Raw genomic sequence first — 23049 nt, forward strand, 5'->3', positions numbered from 1 at the left:
TCGCGATCAAAATAACTGTGGAAAACATGACAGCTCAAAAGAATGGGCTTTTCAGGGATAATTTCGTCTTCTGTACTTTACTGTTTGGTTTGAAGTATGATCAATAAGCATAATTATTTTTCTGAGGCAGAAACAGTATTAAAGCAAAATAAACGGTATTTGAGGAATCATCTTCTATGGATAATTAATTTTGAAATCCAGGGTCTTTGAAAAGGAGTGAAAAAAAATCACTGAACGCCTCTGGAAGGCCATCTTGTTTATCCTTGTTTCTAGGCAACCTGGACTGAACCTGTTCTGTGTGTTAAAGCTCATCAGAGAAGGAGTTTCTGTGATTTCTCCAAACCACCCATAATTTCATTATAATAATTTGAAAAAAAAACCCTGTTATTTACCATTAGGAACGTCTCCCTTAGCTTGAACCTAAGCACCCTGTGGTCATGTCCTCTTTTTCTAATGCCTGGTTGGAGGCAGGAGGGTTCACTCAGCCTCATTTCCTCTGAGGCTCTGTCCCCCTTTTAAAATTAAAGCCCTTTAAACAACAAGCTACCACAAGGGACATCAGAAAGAAAAGGTCAGGCCCTTATACTGTACATAGAAAGAAGTAAGAACAAGGCAAGCTGCTTTTAGATTTTAAAATAATAACTTCCCTGCATGAGCCTTTCTGAAATGGTGAAGTCCTTTTCCTGCCAGCTGGAGCTGCCCCAGGGAACTTTATTCCTAGCCAAACAGTGGCATAGTTCCAGGTTATAAACAGCCAATCCTTGCCACCAATCCCAGACCAATGTCTAACCTCAGGTGGCTTATTTCTGGACACCCCAATCTTCTGTGACTGTCTGCTGGTACAGCCCTACCGTCACCCACCCTGTCTAAATATTTCTAAGGTATCCGTCACTGTCATCTCAAAGCACCAAAACACTGTGTGCTCTTCCAACTTCAGAATGACTTTACCTTCTGAATCATCAAAAAGACAGCAAAGGGTGTTTGGGATAGTTTTCCTGTTTAATGTCGAAGCAGTGGTTGTCCTCCCTTGCCATGAATCACACATCTTTGGATATTTCTAAAACCTCTGAACGAAGCATCCGTAGCCACTGATGGAGGTTCAGATGTACGGGGTGGAGAGAGGGGTGAGTCATACTCAGTGGGGAGGTATTCAATCTAGACCAGAGCAACTGTGCCTTTGAAGGAGGGACCTAGGTCAATGGTTATAGAGAGTTTAAGGAAGAAATGTGGAGAATGAAGGAGGCAAGCCCAGGGCAAGTAGAAGTCACAACCTACAGCCCCGAGCAGCAACCACACTTCTTAGCAGATAGCTTAATCTACAGTATCTCAGTACACATAGGATTTGTGGTATTGTGAAAGCAGAGAAAGTTAGGGGTCACAACAATGGGGTCTAATCCTTGACACTTTCTAAACACTAGTGTGCAGTCATAAAAGCAGGACATTGATTTTCTTTCATTTGGAAAATGAGGGGACTAAATCCTACTCTTGTACCCATAGAAGTATTCCAGGCAAGCACTGTGAGTTAGCTTCGGTGTACAGATACATTAGTGTGGACACAGGGCCACCATCACTTCAGCTGATAGCTATTTGGCCGGGGAGGGGGGAAGGTGGGAGGAGGTATTCGTGTGTTCATTCTATGCATATTGGTGGACTATCTCCAAGAAGCGCTGATCTCCCTGTGCTAAGCAGTGCACAACTGATCTAATTGGGCCAATTGGGCTTACTCTCTTAAGGCTATTTTTTGTTGTTTTTGGGAAAATACAAGAATGGAAAATAACGTTTAAGTCTGTTTGCTTGGTTTTTTTCTTCTACCAAGGGAGAAAAGATACTTTTCAACAATTTCTGCAACATAAACTCAGAAGCCCTCGGGCATCTCTGCCAATGCCAAGAGTAACTGCCATGTTAGCCACTGTCATTTTCTTCCAGGGCATTTACAAATAACTCAAGAAGCGCTCTGTGTCACTACACACATCTAGATCCGAAAGAGCCCCAGATGACCGTTCATTCATTTATCCCTTCTCATTTTCACTCGCTATCCCTATTCTTCCTTTAAGTGGGAGCAAAAGTCTCCAACACAGCAGAGCCAAATAGAAGAGAAGCCTAGAACCACAGGCCACCACTTGGAGGGAACTGTTCAACTCACTGCAACAAATGTAGAAATAAACTTTTGGGTGGAAAAGTCGCTGTGTTGAGGGGGATGTTGGTATAGAAGCTAATAAATCCTTTCCTAAAAAGGTATATTCTTTAGCTCTCCTTTTAATTTTGATATCTTGCAATACTTTTTTTTGCTTAAGTTTACCAGAACCAGTGTTTTCAATTATAGTCTCTGATGGATCTATCACTAATAACTGACAAAATACGTAGATGAAAATTGTGATCAAATCTTCAACATCAACCAAAATCAAACCATATTAACTCACGCAAGACTGTAGATATCTATGTCAAGTCAACAAAGACACATGCAGTATTCAGTAACATTTAAGAGACACGAAGTGAGAACTAGCTATGGATGCTGCCCTTTGTCAGTTTAGAGCCTCTGGATGGCAGAGCCTCCTTGGCAGGGCAGATACAGACATGGAGAAGTATTGGTCCTTGGCTCTGCATAGCCCGTCATCCGGCGCTACTGAGGAACTCTCAGTTTTGTGAGGAACTGAAGAGAAGTACACATATAGTATCAGTGTTACCCACTCTCATGAGGTGAGACTAAAACACCCCGCCAAAGGCTTCTATTCTTGGCCTCGTTCATTTTATAGCAATAGCTGGGGTGATTCATCTGCTCTCACATGGTTCTGCCCGTCTGCTGGTCATGATTCTTAAACCCACCGTCTCCTGTCTTCACTTTCCTCTGACTTCCAGACTGAGGTTTACAATTGTCAGCAAACGATTTGCCACGGGCAGTTTTGGGTAAAATGCCATTTACATTGCTTACTTAAAGGAATGGGTTTCCATCTAGAAAAAATACCCAATGAAACAGAACCCCTGGAGCTCCGCTGGTGTCCCACAAGCATCTTAAATTCTGCATGTCCAAAACTAGACTCATCCCTCTGCTTCTATGCTTGCGTTTTCCGTGTCCTCTTTCTCAGTTAATGGGTGACTGGTTCCCACCTAGTTAGAAATCCTGTTTGGCTCAGCTTTCTCACAGCGGTCTTCGACACATCCCCAAGGTCGATGGCTTTGATCTCAGAACAGCTGTTAGGATGTCCTCATTTCCTGTTCTGGTTCAGAGTCTCACACCTTTCGTCTGCACTTTGGCATTCTCCATATCAAACCCTGCTCTGCTCCCCTTCCTCTAGTGAACTACTCGCGGGGCATGCAGACTCTGTTCCTCCAGTGAACCACCCGCTGGGCACATAGACTCTGTTCCCAACGCCTCTTGTACACAACTTCACTCCAAATATTTGAAAACAAGTCCCTTGGTCTTTAAGTCCTTTTTTACTAGAATGAATCCTCTAGCTATTGCTCACTTAATTCAATAAGCATTAGTTCGTGGTGTTGTAATTAGCAAACTGTGAACCCCAGAAATCTTCCCAGGCAACTCCATTCTTTGACAGAGAACCCAGAAATCAGGTTGCTTTCCTGGTCTCACAGAAGAAAAGACTGTCAAACAAAGTGCCCTGCAGAATATAACAACCAAACTACTCTATTTTTTTTAAATGTGACAAAATTTTGAAAAATTTTATAAAGGGGTGTTAAAGAAAGACTCAGAAATTTGCATTTAGTCCTTTAAAGCATTCAAAAATGTCACCGATGGAAACCAGTTCCTTTAGTTAACACAAGTAGTATTGTCATGGCAGAACTATCACATTTTGGACATTTCTAATCAGGGTGGCACAGAACAGGTGTCGCTCGGGTGCATGGATGTTGAGGCTCTGATTTCACGCGGAGCTCTGGTGGTGGTGTCCCTCGTTGTCAGTCACGGTTCATCTCAGAGCAATGCTAGTTTCTGCCCCTCATCTCTGCTGCCATCACTGGTGACCATTTTCATCCAAGTCTTCCTTTAACTCACCATCTGCTGAACCCTTTGGGCCCCAAAGAAGGCATCCTCAGCCCACAGTTAACTTGGATTTGATCCAGAGGTATTTCCACAATGTATTTTAGCGCGTTCTCAGAGGTCATTCATTCATTTCCCCTACATCTTCTCAGGTGAGACTAAATTGTCTAGAGTGTTTTTTTCTTTCTTTTTTTTTTTTTTTTAAAGCTGGCCTCCTTTTCCTGTACACACAGTTACTCCCCTGCAGATGGCTGCCTCAGTCAAAGCATTCTGCTCACAATTATCTAACTGCAGGCTCACACAAACATCTTGTTCCCGAAAATTTGACTATTAGAGCCCTGAGATTAGGCAAAATTTATCTCTTAGATATCTCAAGTCTTACCTTACCATGTTTTTGGCATTGCCAATAAGCCTTTTGTTTCTTTAATTTCCATTTCCCTACAAGCCACAGCAGTTTGCATGTTGGCCCTGAGGACTATGTTTAAGCCAACCTTCTAACAAGGAAAGCTGATGCTACCTCGGTTCTGTTTGTAAACGTTTGTAAGACTAAGACACGAGAGCAATTGCTTTGTCAAAGTCATGACAAATTAAAAAAAAAAAAAAACACTAAAAATTCTAAATAGAAAATGCTACTATATCCTGGGGTATTGAGTTTCTCACAGTGGGTAAAAATCAGTCTTAAACTTCATTTTCCCTTCAAACAAGGAACTCTTGCATGTTCCCACAAATTAGTGTCAGCTAACTTTTAGAGGCTAAAACAAGAGAAACGCAATGTCTTCTGAATCATGGCTTAAAGGGTACTTCGTCAATGATTTTTTTCCTGCTACAGTTTAGACGAGGTTTTTCTTTTTCTTGTTTTCTGTGTTGGTTTAATCTAAGTTTTTTAGTTTGTTTGTTTCTTTGTTTTATCTAACCAACATTTATAAAACACAAACTAGGCCCTCAGTTTTCAAGATCATTGGCACTAACATCCTTCCAGTCCGCAAGAGGAAAAGTAGCCAAAGTAAGGAGTTCCCAGTTGTGAAGCAGTGACTATTAATAAGGATGAGATGTGTTTGCTTGACAATAACTCAGATGCTTCCCCTTCCAGATAAACCAGCACACTTTGAAATAGCTCTTCTCGTGGGACACATTTTATCACTAGACTCTCCATGTGCAGTCATCTTGCCTCCTGAGTATCTTGAGAGACAATTGAGTGGGACGAGACTCCTGGGGTCTCTAGGAGTGCTTGCACACCCACCAATGGGTTCTTATCTCTACCGAACTTTGAAGGACTCTGGCATTTTCTTTAACAACTAATTACCACATAAAAGGAAAAGAAGAAGGTAAGGCAAATGAGGGTTAAAGGTGAAAGTAGAAAGTAAGGGGCACTGAGGAAACGAGAAACATTTCTGACAGTGCTCCAAAGAATCAGAGCCTTCCAGAAGCAAGACAAGATAGATAGAGCCACTGCTCAGAAGGAGACCACCCTACAACAGGGCTGTCTGTGCAGAAAAGATCAAGACCACGTGTGCAGTCTGCTAACACATGCAGGGAGAAAAGAAACACAATGCAAGCAGCCTAAGGTGGAAAGGTCGCCCCTGGTTCTCACTTACCCAACACCAGCAGCTCCACAGAGTCCTCATTTTTGCCTTCCAGGTCATCCGGGGTGGTGATGATACAGTAATAGAGTCCGCTGTCTCCCCACATGAGCTTTCCGATCTGCAGATCCGCATCTGTGATCACAGAAAGGAGGACCCGCTCCTGAACCGCCGTCCTCCCAAAAAAAGGTACTGAACCATGGGGCCTGGAACAGGAGCACCCTGCTGGGACATCTACAAGGTTCTGTTTCTTTCCCTGCATAGTGGCTGGGAAATGCTTATTTTATTTTATTTCAAACAAAATACTACAAACTAGCATTCGTAAGGCAAGAGAATTAGAGTACAGCCACAAATAGATCTGGTTCTAGCCCACTTTCGGGAGGAGCTGACGGCTTTGAGCCAGGCCTACAGTGAAGCCTAAGAACTGGGTAAGTTCCCAAATTATTTTGGGTTCCTAGAAATAAATTGATTTCTTCAAATCATTTAATGATCGAATAGGTCATGAAACTTTTCTGATCTAAAGCTTTAGGGAACTGGAGAGAGGGTGGGATCAATTCATCTACCTGGCTCTTTTGCTTGTATGCATACATCCCTTCTCCATAAAAATCAGATCCTTGAGGAACCGAAAGAGGACTTCCCCTTTGGTCTGGCGCAAAAAAACGGACCTCCCTCCCACTCCCTGGGTTCAGAACAAGGGCATTGGTACCATGAACTATCGTGATCTCTCTGCCTCTGTAGAAATCTCCCAGGGTAACGGTCGAGCCCTGCTTTGAAGCTACCACTCGAACGGTCCTTCTGCTGTCTAAACAATCCAAGTAGGGGTCCCATTCCAGGTTCCTCTTGCTGAGAGCTTGTGCCCTGGGAGAGGGCATGCCCAAGGATTCTCCCATGCGATCCTGGCAGTAGGATTTGAACTTCCACTGCACCACTGCAGGCTGATGGGAGGATGTGGAGAAGTGGCAGCGAAGCACGGTGGGCTGGAAGAGCATGGCCACCTTCTTCTTGTCGGGCACTGAGACTTGAAGGCCTTCAACCATGGCTGCAAAACAGAACGAACGTGTCCAAGCCGGATCCGTATCACGGGCCTCACCTCTCACCATGTGACAGCATCCCTGCTCACACCCTTATTCTGCATTTACTTAGGCTCACAGTGTCAGGTAACAGTCTATTGCCGTAAAGAAGGCAGAACAACAAGAGCTTGAGACAGCCAGTCACGCTGCATCCACAGTCAGGAAACAGAGTTATAAACGTGTGCTCTTAACTCACCTTCTTATACGGTCTGGGTTCCTAGCCCAAGGAAAGATGCCACCCACAACGAGAAGGTCTTCCCACCTCAGCCCAATCCAGATAAACCCCCCACAGACACAGGCATGCCCAGAGGCTGTATCCCAGGTCATTCTAGATCTCATCAAGTTCATAATTGAAACTAAACACCACATTTGTCAAGACATTCTAACACCCATCGGCTAGCTTCCTGCCTTCAGCGTCAGGCCTTCGACAGAACTCTATCTGCGCACCAAGCTTCACAAATACCAAACTGAACGCAAGCCGAGTTATTCCGCATCTCCACGTCTCTGCACACGTTGACCCTTGTTTCTGGAATGCTTTGCCTCACTTCCCTGGAAATTTGCTTTCCATCATTCAAAATGCAGTTCAAAGGCCTCTCAGGAAGCATTCTTTGACCAGTTTGTCCCTTCCTCCTTCGTGTCAGCCACACACCGCGCTCTTGTGTACACAGTCATTGTAACAATTCCGTGAGTATTTCTTTTTCTGCCCTTCCAGGAAAGGGTAGTATGTCATCTTGTCATCCTGAATTATGAAGCCCAGAGATGCTGAACAAATACTTGATGAATAACATTGAAATCAGGAAGTATGACTTCAAAAGAAGTTGACTTCCCTTCCTGATGGTGACCCAAGCAAAGGGAAGAAGTAAGGGAGAAAAGAAATCTCTTCATGACAGAGAGATCTCAGGACCAAAGCAGTAGACTAGGTTGAACAGCTCTGAAGAGCAATCAAAAGAAGGAAAAACACAAAAATCAGGTGAGAAGAGATGCCAGGTAATTACAGTGAATAAGAGACCAAGTGAGTTTGAGAGACAAAGAGCTGTGTAAACTCATTAATAAAATCTAGACATTCTAAGTAATGAGAACACAACTTAAGTGAATGGAAGAATTAGAGATTCAAGCCTAGAAACTTCTGTCAGAAGAAAAAAAAGGAAAAAGAAAAAAAAGAAAAAAGAACTATGATGAGAAGCAGAGAAAAGGAGTATAGAGATAGATAGATAGATAGATAGATAGATATTGCTATAGATGATAGACTTAGATAGATAGATGATAGATAGATATAGCTATAGATTATAGATAGATAGACAGATAGCTAGATAGGCAGATAGATATAGATAGATGATAGACAGATAGATAGACATAGCTATAGATGATAGGTATATAGATGATAGACAGATATAGATAGATGGATAGATGTAGATGATAGATAGATGAGAGAGAGAGAGAGAGAGAGAGAGAGAGAGAGAGAGAGAGAGAGAGAGAGAGGAGGTTCCGAACTGAATACAAGAATTGCCAAGTTGACTTTTGGTACCTTGGATCAGGTTTCTTTTTTCCCCCTTGGTTTTGGTTTTTTAAGACAGAATTTTTCTGTGTAGCCCTGGCTACCCTGGAACTTGCTCTGTAGACTAGGCTGGCCTCATACTCAGAGATTTGCCTATCTCTGCCTCTCTGGTGTTGTGATTAAAAGCATGCACCACCACGCCCAACATGGGGCAGAAGGTATTGCCTTAGAACTGCAGCACAGACTTGAGACAGGTGAGAAAGAATACCTTTTCTTTGAGAACCTTCTTCTCTGTGTCTACAGTACAAAGCACTCCCCTCACAGCTCAAACACACTTCTTAGGAACCTGTCTCTTTACCAAAGCAGCCTTGACAAGGCTAAGATGTACTCGTGTCTCCTAATTTCCAGACCCATATCTTCCCTCCTCCATGAAAAGCACAGGGGGAACACGGGCCCTAATTCTTGTTATGAAAAAAATGATTTCTTCATTCCATGGAATTTGGTGGTGAACACAAGAGAGTGTTTGGACCAGCTATGTGCTTGGAGGCTACCCATGAATAATAAAATATGGATGAGCAAACATGCGACTATTAGTATGAGAATTTTGAGGGCTTTGCAGAGGAAAGTAGTAAGTGAGTCATAGACCGCATAGCATATTAAAATAGTGCTGGCATCCAACAGGAGGGCTCAGAATATCATCTGACAACATACGAGTGGCAAGGCCTGAAAATCTGTGTAGTAATCTGAGACTCATTCTCCTTACCGACCCAGTAAGTATTGTACTGCTTTCTTCCAGGGTCACAACATGACCTCATTGGGCTCCTTCAAGGAGCAGGCTTAACAGAGGGTCACTTAGAGGTAGATCTCACATGACAATCCCCCCTCGCCATTTTCACCTTTGTCCTTACTTCTTGTTCTGATGTCACCCCATCTCAAGGACCATCTCCTGCCACCGGGTCTGAGCATACCCATATGATGTAGACCAGCCCCATCAAGGGGTAAATAACAATTCCATCTGGAGGCTCAGTTGCAGTCTCCCGCCCCAAACGCTGTAGCTAATTCCACTCTCCCCGGCTCACACCGCTGCGACAGGAACACGCATTGCTTTACGGTTACTCCTGAAGTTATACAGCACCAAGTTTTGACCGTGTATTACCTGGAACCTTTATGTATATCCCAGTTTCCCAAAAGACATAATGGAACAGAGAGGTGACACAGACTCAATTAATAGCAGCTGTGTTTGGGGGAGACACAGGCACTGCTGCCAGGACACACCCTGCTCTTGACCATGCCAGTTCTCCGCTCTGTGCCCTGCTGAGACTCCGCTTGGGAAAAATCACAGCTCCTAGCCTCTCTAGGGTAAATATCGTCAGCAAAGGGGAAGAGTGCAACATAAAGCACTGGCGAGATTTTAAATGTTAGTTCTTTTTTTTTTTTTTTTTAAAGAAAGAGTCAAGTTTGGTTTTATTCATTAGATGATTGCTGAGAATAACGTCCTCAGCAGCTCTGTTCTCTGTTAATGAGATTAGTCATTTGAGCAAGCCAAGCCATTGAACCCTCTTAATCAATTATTAATAGAGGTTAGTCAGTCAATTCTCAGCTTCTTCTGTGATAGACACGCAAACTCCTGCTAGGAAGAACAAGAAACGTGTTCTCGGAAACGCTTGCCTTTTCACAGCATGGTGGTTACAGGCCTGGATTTGGGAATCAATCCTAAATTAGAAATCCAGCTACGCAGCCTTAGGCAAGTTACTCAACGCATGAGTAAAACCATAATAACAGTAACAGTCTTATGGGGTTGTTTAAAAGTGAAGTGAATTTTATCCTAAATACTGATGGTGACAGATGATTCGTACTGAGCACTGAAGATAAGCAACTGCTGCTGGTGTGGCTGCGACTAGCAAGGAGAATCAGTTGGCCTCTGGGGAGCTGTGGTCCCCAAGCTAGGCAAGTGCAGAGAGCCAGGTATGAGATGCTGAGTGTGAAGCGGGCAGAATGGGCAGCAAATGCACAAGCATGCTGTAATATAGTATTAGGACTTCCACGGTGGCAGTGCCTGGCTATGGTCATCACTTCACTAGTACAAGCCCTTGGAGTCGGAACGGAGAGTGGTGTGTGTGTGTGTGTGTGTGTGTGTGTGTGTGTGTGTGTGTGTACATGCACACTGTATGGGCACAGATGCACATGCTAGTGCAATGGGGCCCTGTACTGAGGACAGAGCTGGGTTCTTTGAGAGAACAGGACCAGGAGTTCTGAGTGTCAGTTTACCGGACTTTTGAGGACCATAAGTGTTAAGATTTAAAACTAAAAATGACAATCCCTGTCTCTACTTTGTAGGTTTCCAATGGTAAGGTGAGTACCATTCGACTCCAAAGGCTGCTCTGACCCCATTCATCAGGCACCCATCCTCACAAGAAGATGAAGGTCTAGGGTGAGAGATGGGATTCCTCGTGCCCACTGGACAGCATCTCTTGCTCTCGTCCTGTTTGCCTCCTATAGACATTGCTTCCGCTTTGCTCTGCTAATCTGTACCCTAATTGTCCTGACCAAACCTTCAGTTTGCTCTTCTCAGACCCAGATAGCAGCCCCTTCTCTGAAGGGCTGGGTCTTTTTCCTGTATCCCATCATGCACCTGAAACCACCATGCCTTCCCTCCCATGAGGGATTAAAACCCTACAAAACTGTGAATTGTTGGGAACTGTGGTCACAGTGAAGCACAAGTAACAAATGGATCCCAGGTAAAAACTTCAGCGTTGATGATTTGTTCTCTGCCTTTGACCCCATTCAGTTAGTCACTAAGACTACATACCTCTCAAACCTGAATTTCCTCTATTCTCACTATAACCAGCTTCTAGTCCCTCCTACCAGGTAATAGCTGTATGGCACTCTGTGCTAAGTTCCTCTCCTATAGCATTTGAATGAATTCTTTCAAAGGCCTATACAATAGAGGTAATTATCACACCCATTTTACATATTAAAAACTGATGCTCAAACATGCATATCCTGTCTATTATACCAGGGTAGCAGGTGATAGCCAGGCTGAGGCCCAGGCTGACTGGCTCCAAAGTTCTTAACCATCATTTTATATAGGTAGCATTACCATCTGGGTATAAGAACAGTGTCCTGTGGAGCCTCCCTACTTCTAGCCCAATCTACACTCCACGTTTTTTCTAGAGCATTCTTTTTTAAACACATTATTATCCATATCAGTTTCATTTTCACACATTTCAGTTTCTTGCTTTAAAGAGTAGTCACTCATCATTCTTTCCAGGATAAAAATCCCCAAATCCCAATGCCTTGGTATGATATAACATCTTACTCATGGGTCTCAAGAGATGGCTCAACAGTTAAGAGCACTTGCTACTCTTCCAAAGGACTTGAGTTTGGTTCCCAACACCTACATTGGGCAGCTCACAACCACCTATAACTTCAGCTCCAGAAGATCCAATGCCCTTTTCTGGCCTCTAGGGGCATCCACATACACATGGCAGACACAAACATATACAGACTACCATTTAAAGACAGATCTTATCCATGATTGACTCCATATAATCTTGAGCTATACATTTTTTTATCCTTTATCTATAATAAAAGGACAGATAGCTAAAAAGTGTTCCTAGAGCCAGAGAGAAGAACTGAGGGGAGGTGTGGCAAACACAGGAACAAGCACTGGCACATAGTGGGGAGGCAGGCATTTTGAGTACAGTCTCTGGCACACAGTAGGAAGACAGGCATTCTGAGCTTGGGCACTAGCACACAGTGGGAAGACAGGCATTCTGAGCTTGGGCACTAGCGCACAGTGGGAAAACAGGCATTCTGAGCTTGGGCACTAGCACACAGTAGGAAGACAGGCATTCTGAGCTTGGGCACTAGCGCACAGTGGGAAGACACGGCATTCTGAGGTTGGGCACTAGTGCACAGTAGGAAGGCTGATGTCCCGAGCTGGGGCACTAGCACACAGTGGGAAGGCTGATGTCCTGAGCTTTGGCACTAGTGCACAGTGGGAAGACAGGCATTCTGAGCTTGGGCACTAGTACACAGTGGGAAGGCTGATGTCCCGAGCTTGGGCACTAGCAGTGGGAAAGCTCAGGCACTTGTATCAACTTAGGGATTTTGAGTTTTGAATTTTTCTTAATCATTTTAGAGGTACAGAAAGAATTTGTTCCACCCTCCAAACTAAGGTAGGTATTCCAGAAAGCTGGAGAGAAGCAAAGGACAGTGAGGAAAAGGAAAGAAATAAGTGAGGGATGCAGGAGAGAGGGGTGTGCGGCGCGGAGAATCTAGAGAGCCTTCAAAAGTTAAACACTGGCTGAAGGAAGCGCTAGAAGGCTATCAAAGCCCCTTAGCCATGAGCATTTTAATTCTTTCAAATGTATTTAAAATTCCTCTTTAGGCTTTGGCAACACCAAGAAAAAAAAATTCTAGATCTTGGTGCACTTAATCTAACCTTGTTTATTTTATTACTCTAAGGTCCCCAAGGTTCGTTGTGAGAATTTAGTTGAGTCTGCATCCTCAACATACAGCAGAGCCATAGAACACACTGAGGTCTAAACCCGTGGCGTGCAGGAAGCAATGGATGCACACATGAACTGTGGGTCTGTATGGCTTTCTTAGCAGGTGGGCCTCAGGGCAGAGCATGGATTCAGGCCAATACCTACGAAGCTGCCTGGAAGCAGAAGTGAGTGGCGACAGCTCAGAACAGTAGCTGCCCTCCTGGCTTATTTTCAGAGTAGGGAAAGTCTGCTCCAAGTACAGACAGTGCCTGCAAAATAGGGTCCTACCCCAATTCTCGTCTGAAGAATAGGATTCTATATATGACAAACTGTGTTCTTATGGAAATAACAAAAGCAAATTCTAAAGCAAAGCTGTTCTTATTTTAGCACCCTCAGTTTTTTCAAGCTCCTTTCCCCCACTTGTTAGCTATTCCTCCAGCATCTTTGAGAGGCAGTTCTATAAGCACACCCCCATTTTAGAGAAGCAAAATTGCTGCTAATGGTCACAGAGAAGTATCCTTGAAGATAAGCATCTTTAGCAGTTTTGTATAAAGGTTGCCATCACTTAGTGTCTAGTCTCCAGAGCAGACTTGACAAATTCTCGTTCCCCAGAGTATCCCATAGACTTCTAAGGCGTGTCTCCCTTCTGTTTCACATTTCAAATCTTCCTTCTCCTGCCCTCAAGTTGTCCTGAGAAATTTATCATTTGTTTTCACATTTTAAACACGCTGTCTCAATCTCCCAAGACATTTTTTAAGAGACACCTAACGGGCAGGCTTTCTAAACGTAGGCATTGAATAGACGGCACACATGTCTCCAGTGGGGTTAGCCCATAGTCCAGCTGAGTAAAGACAGCCTGTGTATCCCTGAGGGTTCAGGATGGGAGCATTTGCCTAGCGTTCACCTGCAGGTCCAAAACTTAAAGACAAAGGAAGCACAGCTTGATAGTTTTCTTCTAGAAGTGGAAACCATCTTCTTGACGGACTATGGTCAAAAAATAAAATTAAAGTCTTTACTAAGAGTAGTAGACTGTGCGTTAGTACTGCCTGTTTTCTGAGCTTTGTTCTCTAAGTTTCCCAAATGACACCCCAAGTTAATCAGATTCTCTACAAAAAAAAAATATTTCTTCCCTGCTTAAACTGGCTCGAACCAGTGTCTCTTCTTTGCTACCTCAGTACCTGAATCCTTCATCTACATTAGTTGTGGGGTACCCAGATAAATCGTTGAAGTTTTTTTTTGGGGGGGTTGAGACAGGGTTTCTCCGTGTAGCTTTGGAGCCTGTCCTGGAACTTGCTCTGTAGCCCAGGATGGCCTTGAACTCACAGAGATCCACCTGCCTCTGCCTCCCAAGTGCTGGGATTAAAGGTGTGCACCACCACTGCCTGGCTGAAGTATTTTTTTCTTATACTGGTATTCTAGTATGTTTTCTTTAAGACTCTCAAAGATCAACACCATGTACCCATTTCAGCTAGGACTGTGGGCAATGACATCCTGGTGGGTTTTGCTCATGGCCTCGTTATCTCTTGCTGCCAATAGCTCTGATGCCTGTGCACTCATTAAACAAACTTCCTATGTCTCCAGCTGAGCCATGCTTTCTCATTCTGCCACCTCCACACAGATAAAAACCAGACCCATGCCTCCTTTCTATCTGATTTGTTTCATCATCCACAGATCTGAAATGAACTATAGGTGATGTCTAGCTGGCTTATGTGCTGTTCCAATGAGACCAAAGCAGTGCTGAACGGGGTCAGCCTTCATCCTGCAGTGCAGAGGGACCTTAGACACCATCCCAGTTCTTCCAGATGGGTCAGACTTCAGCCATTTAAATAGGGCAGAGAACATATAAGAAATTTCGTTCTTATCAACGTTTGTCACCTTGTTATCTGTATTTCCTGTCTAGCTCTCCCCTAAGCTCCAGACCCAAATACACAGCTTCAGTTTATGTTTTAGTGTTGCATAAGCATATTCACACTCATTCTGATAAAGAGGGAGACACAACCATTCCCTCTTGTAGTACTAATAATAAAAACCCAGAGACAGATACTGGGGTTCAACCTTAAGATCAGAAAAGCAAAAGAGCCAGCCACCAACTCTTACCTCTACCTCAGACAGAAATGGCGATCCTGTCTCCAGGGATCTCAGAATGAGACTGAACTGAGAGCTGTCTCCTCCCATCTTATATTCCTCTCTAGTGCTGGGACTAAAGGCGTGCACCACCACCGCCCTGCTTCTATGGTGAATTAGTGTGGCTACTGGGATTAAAGGTGTGTGTCACTACTGCCTGGTCTGTATAGCTGACCAGTGGGGCTGTTCTACTCTCTCATCATCAGGCAAGCTTTATTTATTAAAATACAAATGAAATATCACTACACCATACTTTTTAGTAATAGAACATTCCAGGTTTTCATTTGGCCAGATAAACCACCAAGAACTACAAACTCCCTAGACTCTCTTGCAGCTAGCTGTGGCCATGTGACCAGGTTTAGCAAGTAAGAAGTAAGGTGTCATCTATGTTATCTTTCTGCCAACAAGCTGCCTGCCTTCAACTCTGCTTCCCTTGTTCCTCCTGTTGAGAAAAGCCTACAGCTAGGAGCCCCATGCTGGAAATGGTAGCCTTATCCCGACAGATTCCAACTGTAATGAGAGAGAAATAAAGACCTTTATATTAGTCTCTATGTGTGATAGTTAAGATCAACAACTTTATAGAACCTAAAATAACTGAGGAGGCAAGACTCTGGGCATGTCTGGAAGGGATTATTGAGATAAGGTTAAGTAAGGCGGGAAGACCCAACCTAACTGTAGACTGTACCTTGCCATGGGCTGGAGTCCCAGACTACATGAAAAGGAAAAAGGGCTTAACTCAAGCATTTCTGCTGCAGATACAATGTAATCAGTGTCTCTGCCCCTTCCACTATGACTCCCCTGCACAGTGTAGACTGTAGCCTTGAACCACAGCCAAACGAACTCTTCCTAAGTTGCTTTTGATCGGGTGTTTTGTCCCAGCATTGCATAAAGTAGCTAACGTGCTACGGTTTAGGGTACCTTAATTATAGCAGCCTAGGCTATACTATAATCAGGAGAAAGAGATGGAAAGATTTCCATGTTTTATGGGCTTCCTCTTTTATATTAGTTCATATCCAAGATGATATTCCTAGAAATTCCAATGCAGAAATCTGGAGGCATCTTTAAGAGTTCTTCCCCTTCGACCTCTGCATCCAGCCAGACCTACTTCCGCCACCCTGTCTGTCTCTCCATGTCTGTCTCTCATCTCACTGCGCCACGTGGGGTCAGGTCCCATCACACCTTCTCCTACGAGGTTTCTTACCCACATCTAATCGATTCCCCACCTTGAGCACAGCTGTTCTTTCTAAAATGCACATTTGATCATGGCACTCCCCTGCCTCAAATTCTTTTTTTCAATATTCCCTCTAGCTTTCTGGAGGACAAAGGGGCTTCTCTTTTCTTTGCTTCTGCAGCACTAAATGCTTCAACCATAGATAAATATTTGTAGTTTTCAGAAAATATCACATTCTCCCTTGATTCTCAGCCTTTACACAGCCTGTTCCCTCTGCACATTCCTTTCTCCCCATAGCACCCCTACCCTTCTAACTCCTACTTATTCTCCAGGACTTCCTCGAATCACTGTCTCTAAAAGCTGCTTCCTGCTCTTAACGGCAATCACTGTACCCCGCAGAATCACATTTCATTGCCTGAGAGTTTCCTTTTCAGTCATCTGGGGCTTTTGTTAACAACAGTTCCATTCTGCAGATTTCTAAAGAGTCTGCAGCACAGTAGTGATGACATCGCTGTTCTTAGATGACTTAGTCCAGCTGATAGACTGCACTGTTCCCTTGCCAATCTGCATTGGGCTCTACAGGCAAGGGACAGTCAAACTCTACAGACTATGCGCTGGGCCGCAGAATTCCCGTTGCCCAGTGTACTATGAGCAGATATGGCATAAGGCATAAGGCATGCCTAAGTCCAAGTCTTGAAGGCACATGTGTGGTTTGGCTCTACACACTGCCTCTATACTCCCACCCAATGTCCAAGCATTTGCCCTCGACGGTGAGAACAAAATATCCAGTTAGTGCCTGTTCCTTCATACTGGGTATTGGAATTAAAAGTCAACTAGTACTGAGTCAAGTCCACCAAGCCTAGGGGACAGCTAGCTGCCCACAGCAGAGTGCAGCTTCATGTGAAATGATTACGGAATAAATATCATCTACAGTGAGCTATTGAGATTTATTTCTTGATGTTGCATCAAGGTGCTAATGAGTATACCTAGTTGGGTTCATGAGAAGTACTGAGTTATTGCTATGTGCTGAACATTGTTCTGAGAGCTTTCACGTGGTTTAATTTTAATTATATGACTAGTACTGTGAGGTGAGTTAGCTTTCCACGTCAAAGTCAATGGAAATAAGATAAAATACTAATCTAGTGTTCAAATTCAAGTCAGTTAGTGGTAATTCTACCCCTAAATGCAGAGAGAGAGAGAGAGAGAGAGAGAGAGAGAGAGAGAGAGAGAGAGAGAGAGAGAATGCTGCCTCCAACCTGCTTCTACCTCTGTATCAGTCCCTTGGCAAGCATGGGAGTAGTAACATGAGGGCCCTGTTCCTAAGCCAGAGTTCATCATCCTGGAAGCTCCAGACCCTGAAGGAGAAGCATCTTCTCCTTAGTTCTTTCTTGCTTCTTGGCTCATAAAGAGCTCCAATCATCCAAAACGCTCTCTTTAATTTTCAGAGAGCCAAAAACCTATCTCAACCACCACAACTTGAAGCCTGCTTATAGCACAGCCACATCTTGCATGGCTCCTGAGTGTATAGCACCAATGCCTAGTCCCAAATGCTCAGCCATGTCTGCTGTCCCGGGGACACAGCCTCTGCCTCTCCAGAGTATTCCTCACTCCCACCCCCACACCTCAGGACTTCATTTAGAGAAAACCACCAACCAATCTTTCTCACTTTCCCCTCTACTGTTTTCCTGAATTTTATAAACTCTAAGCCTCAGTACCCAAGATGCCACAATGGCCATCATGTATATTCACTTAAGACAACTGTTATAGTTTGATCCACTTTAACCAAAACAGAATGATTCCCTTGGATTCTGGCACTCGAAACAGCCAATTTATGCTAAAGTGGAGACACACTGTATCTCATGCATTTTTCAATAAATAAAACCACATAGACAGATACGTTCCTTATTTCTCCTGAGCCTTGGTCTTCTTGAGCATAAGGATCACTGAGACAATATGTATGAAAGCTACCCAACACAGAGAAATAGATCATAGCACAAAGTAAGGACACCCCCACTAGCCATTACTTTTCTGTGTATTTCTGACCAAAGAAAAAGAAGGATAAGTGCCAAAGGAGGGAAAAGACAATGAGTCCTGGAAAATGAAGGGATATTCCAGGCCCATGCTGGCTGAAGGAGGATTTAGCCCACCTACTCTAATGTGTTCACCTCACTCTACCAGTTCCCACAGTGACCAGCCAATCCTGTCTTCCAAAAACTTAATGCTAACCCATTTGTTCTTCTGAAAATCTCAACAACAGATCCCCCTTCCTAGCTGGTGTTTCTCATTCTAATCACTAAAGAAAGCTGAGATTACCTCAGTTTCCTTCATGGGGTGAATTATAAAAGAATGAATAGACTGGTCACTCTGAGCTTTGATATCCAAGTCATCAAAATTAAATGAAGAAACAAAGTTCAGGCTCAGGATCACATAGCCAAAAGGAATCCTAGAAATCACCCCATAGTTTAACAGACTATAAGATCAAGATATAAACCTGCCTAGGGCTCTACAGCTATTTATGGAAGAGTTAGTCTTTGAACTCAACCTTCAAGTCCCAGGTCAGGGAGTCTTCCATCCATCAAATTCCAGTACTAAGACAGCTAACATTAGACCAAGCATTAAGTACTTGGAGTAAAGCACGGAGCTTACGATAATACAAACGATACCAATACTCGAATCTTTGCAAAGCAGCCACTCAGCAGATTCATGCCATCTTCTTCTAACCCAGTGGGAAGCATCCAGGCTGGGGGATGGTGAGCATGGGGACAGCTATGACAAAGTAATGAAAAAAGTTTGGCATAAACAATGCCATTTCTGGGGAAGATGGCAGAAAATAGAAGGGGAAGAGCAGAGTCGCTGTACAGGATGTGGAAGAGGATGATGGAAGTTGATGTACCAGCAATCTCTAAAGGAGTCTTCCTTTCCCAGGACTAAGAACACTCTCAGTCTCCATACCCCCTATCCCTCCATGGTCTTCAGGTAGCAAGGTGGCCCGGGGAACAGCCACTCTTCAGTGCCTCCCCGGCTCATCTAGATTGGCTTAGGAGGGTTTTCTGAGGTACCTCACAACACTTTAGGGAAGGTTTCTTTTTGCTCTCACACAGTGCTAATACTGCTCTCCACAGTCACACAGCAGGTGTCTCTGCCTCCAGACTGAGCTCTTAGAAGGCAGAGGCCACAGTTTACTCATCTGGTTAATCCCAGCACAATGCCAGATCGTGGCATGAAAAAAAAAAAAAAAGAAGTCTCAATTCAACCATCGCCTCTTCAGGAACTTCAGTTCACAGTCAGTTTGGACTGGACTCCCCTGATCTGGATTGAATATGCCTATTCCATGTGCCACAGCACCAAGGTAGCTCTTACAGCACCACCAACCACCCTGACAAATGACCTGAGTGTACCTAGTCACCAACCAGACTGACCCTTCTCCGAGGGTAAGAACTGTCTCTCTTGGAGCTTTATTCTCGGCACCTCTCATCACACTTAGACACCGCAGGAATTGAGCACGCGCCTTCAGAGTGGGTTAAGAGACGAAAGAGTGGCAACAGAAACGCTGAGGGAGCACATAGTCTCCATCACAGAGACGCTCGAGAGCCTCCAGGAAAGCCTATAGCTAGCTCATGGAGTGGACTCCCTCGTAGTAGAATCACGGCCTTTCTCACAGCCTCTGCCACCAGAGAAGACAAACCTAACATCACCCGTACTGGGGAACAAAGACTGAATGAGCTCTTCTTTAAGTCTGGTTGCTAGATGGCACCTGTTGCTAAAATAGCAGCTGGTAAGCGTTTTGTTTTGTTCAAAACAACAACAACAACAAAACCAATCTACTGCAGGAAGCAGCCCTGCAATGACAATGAGAAATCATGAGGCTAAATATATAGCTGGAAGAAGTAGGGGATTTTAGCAATGGAAGACAAGGAAGGAGCTGTTACAGCCTGAGGAAAAGAACCCAAGTGTTGATTAGAAATTGCTCAGCCTGCCTTAAAGCGATGCAGGGGAGTAGAATGTTGGAGAGAGAGAGAGAGAGAGAGAGAGAGAGAGAGAGAGAGAGAGAGAGAGAGAGAGAGAGAGAGAGAGAGAGAGAGAGCGCATGGGGGAGGGGAGGGCGGGAGAGAATGAATGTGGTTTGTTCTTGGCTCTCTGTCTCATTTTTAATCTGCTTTTTCCCCTTTCTCTCTCTCCATCTTTACCATGTCTCAAGAGAGAATTCATTGATTGGGCTGGACCAGAATTTCTTACCTTACCTCCTATGGTTCCTGTGTGAGGAATGAGTCTAAATCCCTCTCAGCCTTGACTGCTCTCTCTCTCTCTCTCTCTCTCTCTCTCTCTCTCTCTCTCTCTCTCTCTCTCTCTCTCTCTCTCTCTCATCAGAACCCTTCTCTGGCAGCCATTGTTAGCTTCCCACACTTTGCAGGGGCTGAGAGGTGCTTTGACCATCAGCACCTCCGACAATAGGGAATGGGGGGGTGTCAGGATGGCAGGGGATAGTAGGGGCAGGTAGCCATGGCATCACCCAGTTAGTCAATGGCATCACATGCAGATCACCCCTGCCATCTGCCAGCAAAGATACCCTGCTCAGTAACCTGTTGCCAGTTTCCAGGCAGAAACAGCTCTCCAGGTGCAGACGGCAGAAGGCAGGAACAATGCAGCACCTCCCTCCAAACAAAAATAAAGCAACAGAGCCTCCCACGGGAAGAGAAGCCCAGCGAAGCAGGTGGAGCTGGTGCCAATAAAACTGGCTAGGGTCGGAGGACTGGCATTTAGCCCCAGCCACAAATACATGTATAGCTTCTCTGTACCTCTATTTCTATAAGCCAGGGGAGGCTGAACGAGAGTTCCTGTGGTCCCTCCACTAATAGGATTCCATTTCATAAGAAACTGTTAGCCATCTAGAGAGACCATATGTTCTTCTCCCACTCTCTGTGAGTCCCAGAGTACTTCTCTTGGGCAGACCCAGTAGGGGGGCAGGGTCCAGGAAAGCGCCCCTGAGTCATGGACCCCTCCTAAAACGCCTGGCTGACTTCAGAAAAGCCTGATGACACAGGCTGCAGGCCCAAGTTCCCCCTTGAAGAAGGCAACTGAGCCATAGAAACAACCCAAAGAGTTGGAATCTGTGAGGGTGGCAGTGGAAAGCACTGGAGGCCAGAGGAGGGGGAAGCATGGATCAGCCAAACCCTGGAATTAGATGATTCATATCTGAATAATGTGGGAGGGATGAACTCAGAGCAGCCAAGATAAGAGGCTAACTCTGCTGAGGGTGCCCACCCCCACCTCATCCCAGCTGGGGGCAAGAACAGAGTCAGGGCCTATCATTTCTGAAGCTGAAGAAGATAGGGGCATTTGCCTTTCTTCCTCCTTAACTGTATTTTCTCCTGTTCCGGTGATTTGCTTTGGGTGTTTTAAGCAGGTTCCCATTTTCCTAGTGTCTTGATTCCTGTGCCACCGCCACCACCCCTACCCCCACAATCTAGTGGATGCCCTAGAAGACACAAACTTTTTTTATTTCTTGTTGCTATTTGCTCTTTTCTCTTCTGCCCACCATTGCCCCCATCCCATCCGAATGACCTTTTGACACCTTATTCTGTTTCCTTGACTCTGTCTCTTTGGTGACTTCTGACCTACCTCAAGCCATCCAAACCCTCTCACTTGGCCCCACCTATCCTTCAGCAGGGCTGCTCTGTGAATCATTCTGATGTGGCCACCCCAGGACCACCTTGTTCCTTAACCCAGAATTGCTGCATTGGACAAAGTCTTACAAACAAGGGCCTTTTCTAGGACCAGAAGATGGGAAGAAAGTTCACGAAGGGGGGAAGGGGTGCACCGAAGGCACGGGCAAAGTTCTGTGCCTCTGAACCATAGAAATTAACCTTATTGGGGGAAGGGGAGCTGATCTATTATCTTCTCCAAATGGGTCCAGTGAGACTAATCAGGTCCTAAGTTCCAGGACCAATCATGACAGCCTGTTTCTATCTTCCCAGACCCCTTCCCCTGTAGCCAGAGAGCCACAAAAGCCCCTGGGTCTCCCTCCGTCTCTATCTAGGGAAGTAGCTGGGGAGACACTCCCCTGCATCCCTCACCCTCTAGAAAAATGAGTCCTCTTCATGAATCAATCCCTTCAGAGCTTTCCCCAAGGCACTGCCCAGGACTCCCAGCTTATAAAACTCAGGGAAAGAAGGAGGAAGAACCATTGTCTGGAGGTGAAATGTACATCCTAAGAACAACCTCATAGCGCTAGTGAGTCTAACACCTGCATCTCCTCCATCCAGCTCTTTTGCAATAGGCTTCTCCCCTGCCTCCCCCACCAACCACACACACACACACACACACACACACACACACACACACCAGCTGCAGCAGCAGCTTTAACACGGTCAAAAAGGAGGAAAATGAGGGTGGAGTGGAACACCACCCCTGTGGGAATCCATATAAAGTTATCCGTCGCCGTGGCAAACGACTATTACCTGTTAACCAGAAGACAGTGGTCCACCCCAACACGACCCTGTCCATCTTCCCCAACTTCCCATCCAGATCCCGAGTGGGGAAAGTGGGCAGCGGCTACCACGCGAGGATCCGGACGACCTCGCGGCAGCGGGCGGCGGCGGAGCGCGGGCGGCGCGCGTCCCTGGCGCCGCAGCCCTCGGGGCTGGCCGTGCAGCCCGGGCCCGGGCGCTGGACGCCGCCGCCTGCCAGACGCGCGCTGCCGCCTGCTCCAGAGTCCGCTTGGGCTGCGGGGGCCGTTCCCGCACGCACAGGAAGCGCGGCGCGGGCCGAGCGCCTCCCCGCAGCAGAGCTCGCCGCGCGGGGGAGCTCGGCCGCCGCGCCGCCGCCCGCGCCGCCGCCCGCCAAAGTTTCTCGGTCACGTGCCGTCTCTGGGGTTGTGGGGGCGGGAGGTCAGAGCCCAGCAGCGAAGTCCACCCCGGAGGGCGGACCATGTGGAAGGGGCTGCCTCCGTGCTCTACCCAGGCCACTACGCAGGCTGGGAATCTATGCTCCCGGATGCCAGTGACAGTTTGCACCTGAACTAGGTGACAGGGACAGAGAGGCTGAAAGAACTTGACATAACTTCTCATGAGGTTTAGACTAGCAACTCCTGAAGGCAGAGCAATGTGGTTGTTTTTGCTATGCTCT

The 23049-nt window shown here is 45.5% G+C and overlaps 1 protein-coding gene across 4 annotated transcripts in view; it reads right to left on the minus strand.

Moving 5' to 3' along the window:
• The window catches only part of Ildr2 (immunoglobulin like domain containing receptor 2), a 61049-nt gene extending 38503 nt beyond the window's left edge, over positions 1-22546 (minus strand). Inside the window, exons 1-3 of one of the 4 annotated variants that reach the window (XM_038349472.1) lie at positions 22383-22546; positions 6278-6610; positions 5587-5706 (exon numbers count right to left, since the gene is read on the minus strand). In XM_038349472.1, coding sequence (XP_038205400.1) covers positions 5587-5706; positions 6278-6610; positions 22383-22428 — 499 coding nt within the window. In that variant the 5' untranslated portion in view covers positions 22429-22546. Of the gene's footprint in view, positions 1-5586; positions 5707-6277; positions 6611-6837; positions 7094-22382 lie in introns of those variants that run through there. The other 3 variants (XM_038349468.1, XM_038349471.1, XM_038349469.1) reach the window with 3 other exon arrangements.
• Positions 22547-23049: the final 503 nt, after the last annotated feature.

The sequence above is a fragment of the Arvicola amphibius genome, chromosome 12, assembly GCF_903992535.2.
Source record: "Arvicola amphibius chromosome 12, mArvAmp1.2, whole genome shotgun sequence".
In the NCBI taxonomy this organism is placed as follows: Eukaryota; Metazoa; Chordata; class Mammalia; order Rodentia; family Cricetidae; genus Arvicola; species Arvicola amphibius.